Genomic DNA, 12,230 nt, shown 5'->3' with positions numbered 1-12,230 from the left:
TCCTCCCAGTGCTCTGGCCAAGCAGGCCGCCTCCCTCCTGCTGCCCGCGGCCTTCCTGATGAAAACCGCAGCAGCCGTCCCCCTGCACACCCTCAGGCCCCCTGCTTGTTGGTGCTCCAGGCCACTGTTCTGCTTGTCTCGCTTCCCACTCCAGAACGGGAGCTGCAGGGGGCATAGGTTTCTCTTGTTCCCCCGACTTTCCCAGATGCTTAGAATGACTCTCAGCAGAGAGGTAGGCTCCACGGGAAGTATTTGAAGAAATGAGTGAATGAATGAATGAATGAATGAATGAATGAATATGAATCCATTCTTCCTCCCCTTTTCACATTTTTCGCTTCTTTCCTCCTTCCTCCTTCCTTCTTCCCCAGCCCCCAGCCCCTCCCCTGGCCACGGTGATTGCCCCCCCCCCATTTCTAGCATGCCCTCTCCACTGTGTGATGTGACACCCTCGGGGAGTGTGAAACTTCCTTCTGACACACCGGCAGTCACTCCTGAGATTGAGAAACAGAGAAGAAAGCAAATGGGGCTGTAAACCCAAACACGCTACAGCAGAAAGACAAAGGCTCCAGTGAGCCCGCAGGAGATGAGAGACGTTCTGGAAGGGGGGCAGTTCTCCTGTGGCAAAGTCCTGCTTGAGCGAGTCTCCCCCAGGACACGGTTCTGCCCCTTTGCCTTGAGCGAGATTGGGTTAGGCTGCTGCAGACCTCCACCTCCTGTCCCAGGCTCTCGGATGCAGATCATCGTCCAGCAACTTCGGGGCCATGGGGAGGGTCCCACGGGAGGCTCACGCCTGCGTGTGTGTCCCCGTGGCTGAGAAAACTGCTTCGGTTTGAAGCAGGAAGGTGTGGTGTGTGTGTCCTATGTGTCCTTGGGTTTAGGCTTGTCATGTGTGGCTCTTGTATGTGTAACTATCCATGAGTGTGCATGCATGTGTGTGTCTGTGTGTCTGTGTCTCTGTGTGTGTCTGTGTGTGTATGTGTGTGTGTACACGTGCAGGTGTGCATGCGCGTTTGCGTCTGGTGAGAATTTTGATGGTAGTGTACAGGTGTCTGGAGAATCTGGGAATCTAGAGGTGGCTGTGTGTCATGTGTGTCTGTGTTAAGATCTGGCCTTAGGCCACCAGCCGCTGAATTACTCATGCGTAAAAGGGACTGAGCAGCTTGTCCTCATGTCCTCGCATCCCTGTCCCTGTCTTGATAAAGCCCATCCTTCACTTCTGTGCCCTCCTTTACAGACAAGAAATTCCCCTTCAACCCCTCTCTGTCCTCAAGGAAGGCAGTTTCCATCCTCCCCACCTGGGCTGACCGCTGCTGAGCCACTCCCATCCCGCCGGCCCGGGCACGCGCCCTGATCAGTTGTCCCCTGCGCTCACCCCACGCTGCAGCTTCCTTCCACGAGCCCTTTCCTCCGCGTGCCCAGCACACCTCCTGCCTCCCCTTTAACTGACAGGACAGACTTCTTCCCGCGTCTCCCCTTTCCTTCGGCACCAGAGCTCTCGCTTCTCATTGATTCCTCTGACTCGCGACCCTAACACGCTGTTAAGCTGCTCTTTCTAAAATCAATACCCATTCATTGTCGAGCCCAACAGGCTCCTTACGGTATTTGGCTTTTCGGAGGGGATGTCTGCGTTGTGTGATGCGGCCGCGCGCCCCTTCCTGCTTGACATTCTCATCTCTTCATCCTTCTGGTTTCCTCCTTTGTGCCACCTAACCTTTCCGTGGCTTTTACTGGCCTTTTAGAAACCCGTCGAATGGTGGAGCCCCTCCCTTTTCTCTCTCGACATAACCTGGGCGTTATCAGCTTCTCCCTTCCATCCAGCTACCCTCGTCCGTGGGTGACGGGGACATCTCTCTCCCTCATTCATCACTCCCTCCCAAAGACAACACTTTACATGCCCTCCAGAAATCTCTGTTGGATGCCCAACGGCCCCACAAGTCTACCAGTCGACAGCACGCAGCACCTGTGCCCAGAACCCCTGTTTTGTTTTGTTTTTTCCTCTGCCCACTGTCTGGCTAACGGCAGCATCAGAAGTCAGGAAATCCTTACACGGCTGCTCCTTTACCCTGATGTTCCACTCTTTCCCACATCCTGTCTCTTCTCCTTCTAGAAGCTTCTTCTGCTTCTAGAAGCAGCTACTAGGTTGGTCACATTCGTTTTAGCCCCTCGGCTTCTGTTCTCTTTCTTGAGGTTCCCCCCAGCCTGGTGCACTCAGAGGCTCCCCACCCCGGACTGACACATACAAGCGCACACCGTCAGGCGTAAACACGATTGCACAGCACACCTGTCTAGATCTGCACAAGGTGTATGATTGTCAGTCACATCCGATGCTCTGGCTCCTACACTGTCCCCGTCACACGGAAACACGTGGCTTCAGAGCCTGCAAGCAAGCCGTTTAGCACAGACCTGATCAAAGTTAGACGCGGAAGCAAGGATCGAGGTTGGCATTTGTCAACAAACACGTAGTTGCAAACACTAAGTCACAGACAAAGACAAAAACGGAGCCGCTGACATGAAAACACAGCCAAGGACAAATAGTTATTGAGGTCCCTGTCATTGTAAGGCAAATGGCTGGGAGACACAGGCGGCCCGGTCCCCGGAACTCCTTACGGTGCCCACCGTGCAGAGCTCTCTGATGCACATGGAAGTGTCTCTCAAATGAGCCGTTCCCACCTTCTACCCCACTCCCTTCCACATATGCTGTTGCCATTCTGAGGCTCAGGGCTGCCTGCTTCTTTTCTTAGGCACTTAAGACCCAAGGGCTGACACAGCAGTTACTAAGCTTCTGGGATGCCATGAGAGCTGGGGACAGGGACTGGCCATCACAGGCTTGGCTCACTGGTGAGCGGGGAGGCCACCAGCTATAGGGACGGGGACTCAGGAGCCTGACCCCCTAGGTCCCCATGAAGACAAAACTCTCACCCATCCACAGACCTGCAAACACCCAGAAGCCCTTTACTATAAACAATGGAGAGTTTGTGCTGATGACACCGTATGCTTTTTTTTGACTTTCGATACATCTACACATATTGTCATCATGAACTGAAGCCTGCCTTTGCCGGGTCACGGAGCCAAATCACCCACCCTTCCTATTTGCATCAAACTTTTTAAGTCTTTTCATAGTGCTTGCTGAGGCATTCTCTCATTTAAACCTCAAGATTTCTTTTATTGTAAATGAGATTCATATGTTGTACGTATTTTACATATTTTCTATTCCTTTGCCATTCCCTCGCAAACCAACAGAATCTTCACAGATGTTCTGCACATCAGTGTTCCCCAAATATAATCCACTGTGTTTTTCATTGTCTTATCATTGTCTGTTCCATTTTCTCCTTCTCTATGCTGCATTTTGCCTGGTGGGGCTGCCTTATTTTGCTGGTGGTGGTTGGTTGGACGCGTGGGTTTGTTGTTACAGTTTCAACCCTTGTTATTTTCCCTCCATTACATACACAACCCTCCAGTTTTCTGTCTTTACCTGAATAGTAATTATTCCGTCCTCCCAGAAACCAAATAGTCTTTATTTGCACTCATGCATCGAGATTTTAAATGTTATTCTTCTTTGCTTACTATAGTTTATGTAAGATAGGAGGTGCCCAATATGCCGTTCTGTGCTTCCCTACATATTTTATCCTACATATTCTCCCTGCTAGCTTCTGCATCGAGCAATTCACATAGTCTCTCTGAACTTGGTACTCCTCATTAGTCGAGGAGGAACAAGGTTTACTTGAGAACTTAATTGCAAATATGAGAGTGGACACATGTAATGTGCCCAGCAGATTGTCCAGTGCACACGTGAGAAATTGTTATTATTAGAGTAGTCTGTGCTGGTGATTGTGGAAGCAGCCGAATGTGGTAGTCGTGGTTAGAACCTGCTCCTCTAGACGGCATTACTGCTAACTATCTAAGAGTGTCTCCTGCTGATGGGCCCAAATTCAACTTCGCCTTGCATTGAACATTTAGGTAGTTTGCCATTTTTACCCTTTATAAATAATATCTTGCTGAATACATTTCTGCATGCTATTTTATTCTTCTCTCAAATTTAGCATTTGAATGTACTCCTAGGGCTGATATTACCAGGTGAAGGGCTATGTACATTTGTAAGATTTCCAATAAATATTGCCTGATTGCTTTCCACAAGAGGACCATCAAATTACAGTCCCACCAAAATCTAGAGAAAAATTATAGAAGCCTTCTTAGCCTTAGTTGATCTGGTTTCCTGTTAACTTTTCTTATACAGATTTTCCTTTAAAACACACACACACACACACACACACACATTCATATACACGCATACTTTTGCGGGGCATGGATCAATGATGGTATTTAAATATCATTTGCCACATGATTTTGGTAGGGACGTGTTGTCCAAAGTTTGAGACGCTTACATTTGATGGTATATAACATAATTTCGGTGAGTAGGTAGCATGGACCAAGATTGGTTTATATACTGAAAATTATATTCCCCTTTCAATTCTCTTCCAGTTCTCTGATCAGATCAAGGGGAAAGCCTCAGCTTAGTGCAACAACCATTTCATGCCCCACTACGCCTTTCTTTTCTCCCTGTTAAAAAGATCTTTGGGGCACCGGGGTGCTGCAGTTGGCTGAGCATCAGATGCTGGGTTTCAACTCAGGTCCTGATCTCCGGGTGGTGAGATTGAGCCCCACATCGGGCTCTGCACTCAGCAAGGATTCTGCTTGAGACTCTCTGCCCCTCCCTGACCTCTCTCAAATCAATAAATAAATCTTTTTTAAAAATTTAAAAAGACAAAGAGGAGCTTATTTTTGCCCTCGAGTTTCCACCTTGAATTGAATACCGTCATTCGGTCTCTAGTATGTTTATTTTCATGGTTTCCTGCTTTTTATGGAAAGCAATACTGGCACTTCATTTAAATTATGATACAAAGTTTCCTCTTTGGCACATATTTGTGTCATTGAATAGGTAAATTACAGATAGGGCAGAAATTGAACAGGGCTGCTCCAGTCGTCGAAGTTTGGAGCATGTGTGCTCTATCGGTAGTGCATCCCAACAGTTACAACGAAGAGTCCTCAAGAAAACATCAACCAGGAGTCCCCATAATGCCTGACCTCGTCCGGACCTCTGTGACTGCCCCTTCATCTCTGTTCATTTGTGAGTGTAAGGACCTTGCAGTTGGCCATGAGGAGAGTCACTTTTATATCCAGCGGGTTTTGTGGGTTAGTGACCAGGTGAGTAGTCTCCTCGCTGGGCAGACTGAGAGCTGGAATCTACAAACACTGAAGGGCATATAAATCAAGACAGACTGAGGAATAGAATGATTCAGAAGATGGGATTAAAGAGCTTAATGATAGTCATTGTGAATCACAATGTCAGCTTTACTCTGATTCTAACGATGTACTTGCTAACGCTAATGAGGTTTGATAGAATAAAATTAACAATGTCCAAACAGCTGTATGCTTTCACAACAAAGGAACTATAGCTCAGAGCAGACTCATACATTCTTTCCGTGGGGGATTTTAGTCAACTGATTTTGTTGTTTTCTCTTTTAGGATATATTTAAATTTGCAAGAACTTCTCCTGTCCCAAGACAAAAGAGGTCCATTGTGGTATCTCCCATTTTAATTCCAGAGAATCAGAGACAACCTTTCCCACGAGATGTTGGCAAGGTAAGTCAGACAAAAGACAAATGATATAACAAAGGCATGTTTTTATGAAGAGGAGAGCATACACGAGGCAAACTAACTGTGATTGTCTTGATGGCCCCCTGAAAACGGTCTTTATTCCTCTATGATAACTAGCCAGATGGTTTTGCCAATAAGAGAATGACAAAAAGCCATCAAACAACAACAACAAAGTATTTACAAAAAAAAAAAAAAAACAATAACATCTTTTAACATCTTTGAATATCATGCTTTGGAGAGCTACGTGGCAGATAACAGTGCTCAAGTTGTGTCTGGGAGATGTCATTGGTTAAGAAATAGCCTCGTCGCTTTTAAGACCATGTCTAGGCCACCAGCCCAATACTCTCTACTCTACTAGTACAGCAGTGTGATCATCCATGGCCTTTTTAATTTAGATCCTAGTTTTCTTTTCCTTATTTTAGTTTTAAAGATTTATTTATTTATTCAAGAGAGAGGGAGAGAGTGAGTCAGGGGGAGGTGCAAAGGGAGAAAGAGTGTTAAGTAGACTGCACGTGGGGCTCAGAGCCCAATGTGGGGCTCCATCTCACGACCCCACGATCATGATCTGAGGCAAAATCAAGAGTTAGATGCCCAAGTGACTGCGCCCCCCAGGATTCCCTAGATCTTAGTTTTCAAAGATGTAAGTCCAAGAGCACCACTAGGTCAACCCTCTAAAAACTAAACCAGGCCAAAAGAACTAAATCAACTTAACCAGATCCAGAAAACAATGTTGCATGTCTTCAGAGAGTTCCAGGGAGGTGGGGAGAAAGGAAACAAATCCCACCCACCCACCCAAACTCTCTGAGTCAGGCAGCTCTAATTTTAGAAATATCACATATCAGATTTCAGGATGCCATTTAAAGAAGAGACTCTGTGGTTATGAAAGCATAAAGACACTTGTGTCACTTTGGTTTCCCCCTGAAGCTGACCCTGAGACAAGAACTCAAATGCAAGTAGTTTATTTAGGAGAGGAAAAGAATACAGGTAAGGAAGTGAGGAGTTGAGAGAGGGAAGGAAAGGAACCAGTTGAGAGGCCTGTTTATCGGGGCAACTGCGGCTGTCCAACTGTCTATTGGTGACTGCATGGTAATCCCAAGGGGAAATGCTAGGAAACGGTGGTAAGCACACACCACAGGGGAGGGAGCTGGGGTATTTATACACCAACCCCATCCGTCTTTGGTTGAAGGTCTTTCCCGTAGGTGTAAGCTCACCAGCACATCCAGCCTTCCCTGTGCCCTGGGCACGAGCACAAGGGCCTTCTAAGGCCTTGAGGAGACAGCTGGAAGTCTGCTGGTGTGCCCTGAAATGGTGAGATCCAAGGGAGGGGACAGGGCACTGATGGATTCCGTTCCATTACTGAACCTAATATAAACACTTCTGCTTTACAGGCCAGGTTTTCCTTGTCTCATCTTCTGCTCCCATCTCATTTCCTGAACTAACTTTCTTGTCTTGTGCCTTTGAAGCTGACTGTACTTGCTTCTCTCTATTAATAAGTACTCGCAGCATCCTAGGTGGGAAAATCTCCAAAATTCACATCAGTTTACATCAATAAGCACATATTCAGCATCAGCTATGTATAAGGCACTGCATGAGGGGCTGGAGGGTTAATGACAAAAGGCATCAATCCCACAGGATTGCAGAAGAATAGAAAAAATCATCACAAACGCATTATTTGTCCAATACTTTAAAGTGTAAGCACCTTTCATCTATTATGTTGAGTTCTCATAATAACAACCCCATGAGGATCATCTTCCAAAGTGCCCCCTGAGAGCAACAAGTCTCAGATGGATAGTCATCTGTCCGGAGTCACACAGTCAGTTAGTAGCAGAGATGAGCTCCATGCCCACTGTTTGCGATTTCGTAGGCTCTGCTCTTAACTAGTCTGCCCAGCACTACTAAGTACAATTTGAGAATTCTCTTTCACGGAATGAAATGCCTCTGCTAACAATGACTTTCTTTAAAACATCATTAAAATTAAATTTGATTGTTTGAAGGGCACAGACATGCATGCATGCGCGCACGCACACACACACACACACACACACACACACAATAGGATGGATAGAGGGCTGGGTAAATGGATAGACAGATGATAGAACAAGTACAGTAATATGTTCATGGTAGAGTCTAGGTGGTGGCTATAAGGTTGATCGCTGAAAGCCTTTTTCAACTTATCCTCTGTTTGTAAATTTTGTGATACAATGTTAGGAAACAATTAATCTTAACTGAGTACAAAATGATCCCAAAACACACAGGAATTGGCATGCCGCCACAAAATTATTATTTTGTTTGTCTTGAGCTTCAGGAGGATGGATGGAGACTTCAGTGTCTATGTCTTGTCTTTCTTTTTGTCATATTTTGTCACCACCTGAGTTCCTTAAAAGAAACGGGACTCATACTACAGAGTGAAGGCATCAAAAGCAGGATGTGGGAGCAAATCCATTCTCAAGGGGTCAGGGTTTGGGAGGAGTTCTTAGCTGAGGCTGTGCCATGTAGAACTGTATATTGACAGAAAGGCCTCACGGGGAGCTCTAAGGGTCAGACAGAGTTTTGGCTGATGCATAATTTATTTATCTTCCGAATAATTAATTCGTTGGTAAGTGGCTAAATTACTAGAATTCGGAGACTGCTTTTCCATCATCTCTCTCAGTGCTTCTGGAAAACAGGTTAAAGACCCAATTGTGAACACACTGCCTCACACTTGTGATTTCCTTCCTGTTTCTGAATTCCAGATGGCAGCAAGGATCTGGGGGCAAATGCCCTAAAGAGAAATGTGTAGTTCCCAACATGTGCTTTTCCCCTCCCCCTTCAAAGTGTCACTATTTCAAAATTTGGACCATAAATAATTTCTTAGTTTTACCAACTTTCTCTGATAAATATTTGATTGTGTCTTTAGAGATTTTTGAGTTCTTGGGTCTGATTGATTGAGAGCAGGGGACTTTAAATCTGTGAGGCAGCAAGGAGGTCTTTGGGAGACGTATTTTATTCTGTTTTATATTAAGTTTGAAAGACAAGTCATTTATGAAATGCTTATTAGAGATTCTACTTTCATCACAAACCCTTTCATCAAAACCAATGAAAGTACATTTTACTGAAAATCCTTTTTTTATATCCCCTATAAATTGGTAGAATGGGCCTTTAGAAGGACATCTTTAACCCAGAATGGAAGAAATATGTAATTGGACCATGCGCTTTCCATAAGGGGAATCAACATAGATCATTAGACCAAATCATGAAAACCACTCAACCAGGACTCTGCTTTGACTGTGTCACGAATGCAAGTCATACATGAGGATAATTTATGACAGTTCCTAAATATTCCTCAGAATTCTGAGCAAATGATTTATTAGGGTCCTCCCCACATCCAGGTGATCTATACCTCCCTGCTTATGCCCACCTATGCGAACAGGTGCCAGGGAATCTGGTGTCTCAAAATTGAATCTGCTTTATTCCATTTAAGAGTCATTCATATCACTTTGAGAACACATGGGTGCCAAGCTCAGTCCTCAGAAGCCAGGCCAGAATTCTGGAACTGGACCCCTAGTACTGCCCCATCTTACCCTCCCACTGAAATGTTGACTCAGCCCCATCATACTGCCTGACTCATTCTGGGTAGCCCCCATCAGCCCTCCACCCCTTTTAAAATCCGCTGTTTCACTTTTTTTATTCAAGTCTGACTACATGCCTCTTTCCGGAAATTTACAGCTGTTTCATTTCTCCTTTTAAAAACAACTAGCCAAGTTGCTCAATAGCACAACTTAGTCCTGGCTGGTCTGTAGAATAGAAATCTGAATGTGAGAGACCAAGATGTCCAGAGCTCAATAGTCAAAAATTCTTGTTGAGCTGACTAGCCCAGGTTATTTCTACATTCAGCAAGCCCACGGGTATATATACCAGTCCTATTTCTATGACTTTGAACCCTTTCCTCTTCCTGGGACACACCCCCTTCATCCTCTCTCCACGGGGCGTGTGTGTATTTACATACACGTCCTCACTGCCTAGTGGAATGTGTACACCCTCGCAGAAATTTCTGTGCACACTGCCCAGCATCGTAGCCACTAACCACACGTGGCCTTGGAGCACCTGACGTGTAGCCAGTGCAACCGAGGAGCTGCATTTTTAAATTTTATCTAATTTTAGCTAATGTTAGTTTAAACTTAAAAACTGTTTGATTCGGTTATTGGAACAACTTCCCATGTGAAATCTACCTTTTTAACTTAAATTTTCATCTTAGTGCAGGTCAGATGCTTTTCATGAAAATATAATATCTAAATTGATACATAAGTGTGATGTAAACACGGGATTTCAAAAATGTAGTACAAACTCACAAAGAGCGGAAAATACATCACTGATAATCCTTATACTCGAGCCCTGTTGAAATAAAAACATTTTGGATATATTGGTGTGATTCAAATTAATCTTTTTTTTTTTATTTTGCTTCATTTATTATGTGGCTACCAGAAAATTTTTTAAGTATTTATTTAGCTCAAACTGTATTTCTCTTGGGCAGTGTGAGCCAGAGCCCATTTTTGATTGTGTCTCCCCCCTGGGAATTTTTGTTTGATCTCTTTTACACATTGTTTGGACCTCTTTGTGCTCATGTAACACAATTGGAACAGCAAGACAGTTTCTTTTGTATTTTTCTTATCCTTGTATTAACTGTAACTCCTCAAGTGTAGTGATACAGCACGCAGACTAACACCCAGGAGGGACCCAAATATTCTTTGACTTGAATCCTGGTTAGACCCATGACTGGTTGGATAAGGCATTCGCTGGTTACGGATTGAAGTGATCACAGCCTCGTTTGTTGTTAGAATGGAATTAATAGACCATTATATGATCGGTCCGGATATTTCTAGCAAATTTTAATTTTCCACAATGGCTGTGAGGCTAGCAGATAAATGGGTTGGCAATCAACCATTATGTCCAGTCATATAAGTATCCCTAGCAGATTGTGGGAGATGATGTTGATGGGTTTTGTGTGGGGTGTGTGGGGGTAGGGGAGAGAGAGGGAGAGAGAGAGGGAGAGCGAGCCTGTATTTCCATATTTGCTCATACATACAATATTTAAAAGCCACTGAAATAAAAAAAAACCTCAAAACTTTACTCACAACAGAACAGACTTAATTTTAAGTTATTTTGACAAAGTCTAATAAAAGCATATATTCACCATTAGCAAATGTTGCCCTCTTTCTGTAAAATTTAATTAATGATAAAACATAATTGAGTTGTTTTGGTTGTTTGCCAAATACATACATATGCAAAAATGCCCTCCATGATATACCTCCAGCAAATAAAGGCATCTGAGCCTATGGAGGAAGCAATATTTTTAGCCTTGAGTTTATCACCCTTTCAATTCTCAATTTGAAAGATTCCCAGGGCTTTATCGTTATGTACATTTGGCCTCGGACTGAATTTATATTTAATTATTCGTGAACATTAAAGGATCTGGCATTTCAGCTTGAATTAGCACCCTGGAGACAGGAGAGTTGAGGAGTCTTTGAATTCAGCTAGAAACTCCAACATCTAGTAAGTGTCAGGATCTAAGCCAAACATGGCCACCCCCCACTGAATTCCTGGTGAGTTCTTAGGACAACCCCACAAAGTATTATACCCACTTCTCAGATGGGGAAACTGAAATCAGAGACATGAAGCAACGTGCCCGAGGTTACTCAGTTGCAAGAGTGGCGATGCAAAGACCCAAACCTAGGAGTCTTGAGGGCCAGTCACCGAGCTCAGCACCGTGCCATGCATGAATGTGGAGTCCCCCTGGACCTCTGCTGCTTGCACAGCATGCTCACATCAATTGTCACCGGACTCCCACACACACCCTCAGGAAGCCAGTACTAGATCCCCATTGTGCCACTGAGGAACCGAGGCTAGGAATCATGCAGGACAGGTGTAAACAGAGTTGTCATGTAAGCTGAGCTCCTTCTGCATTACCACCTGCCATGACTCAGGGGTCTGGATGGATTTCAAAACAGCACATGGCGTGGGGTAAGGAATAGGCTTTATTGGAGAAAGAGAACATGTAGAAGCCAGGGGTCAGCCAAAAATGAAAATCCCATCATCTTAAGGAGATCTATGCCAGGGTCTGGGCAGAGAGCTGAACACTGTCTAGGTTTGCCAGAGAGGCCCTCAGCTGCCATGGTTCCCCCTTCTTAGTCCAGCTTGACTACAATCTCTCAGTAGACAGATAATCAAATCTTGGGGGTGTCCGGCAGCCTGAGCACAGGTACCCAGATTTATAGACGTTGTCTACGATTCCAGAGGCTCTTGCAGGGGGAGGGAAGCCCCAATTAGTAATGTTTGCCCTTCCTTCGGTGAAAATATTCCTATGGTGACCAATTTCAAGCTACCGACTTGCAAACCTCTTGAATATTTTCACCTGACTTTCACAAAGAAGTCCGAGCTAGCATCGGCTTGCCACAGACCTACAGAATGGGATGCCGGGTGGGTCGGAGAATGCACTGGCCCCATGGGGAGCCGTGCTGGAGTAGAACTTCCAGCTTGCGGAAGTGGTTTACCCATCTACCTGCGGTTTCTCGTCCAAGGTGAGCACCAGGGGTCGTTTG

At 45.0% G+C, this 12,230-nt stretch overlaps 1 protein-coding gene across 2 annotated transcripts in view; it reads left to right on the top strand.

Moving 5' to 3' along the window:
* Positions 1-12,230, top strand: part of CDH13 (cadherin 13) — a 975,207-nt gene that overhangs the window by 435,219 nt on the left and 527,758 nt on the right. For both annotated transcript variants that reach the window (XM_032853867.1, XM_032853868.1), the window contains exon 4: positions 5,524-5,640. In XM_032853867.1, the coding sequence (XP_032709758.1) occupies positions 5,524-5,640 (117 nt within the window). The remainder of the gene's footprint in view (positions 1-5,523; positions 5,641-12,230) is intronic.

The sequence above is a fragment of the Lontra canadensis genome, unplaced genomic scaffold (genome assembly GCF_010015895.1).
Source record: "Lontra canadensis isolate GAN:19392208 unplaced genomic scaffold, GSC_riverotter_1.0 scaffold8, whole genome shotgun sequence".
Taxonomy (NCBI): domain Eukaryota; kingdom Metazoa; phylum Chordata; class Mammalia; order Carnivora; family Mustelidae; genus Lontra; species Lontra canadensis.
This window is presented reverse-complemented; position numbering and strand designations above follow the sequence as displayed.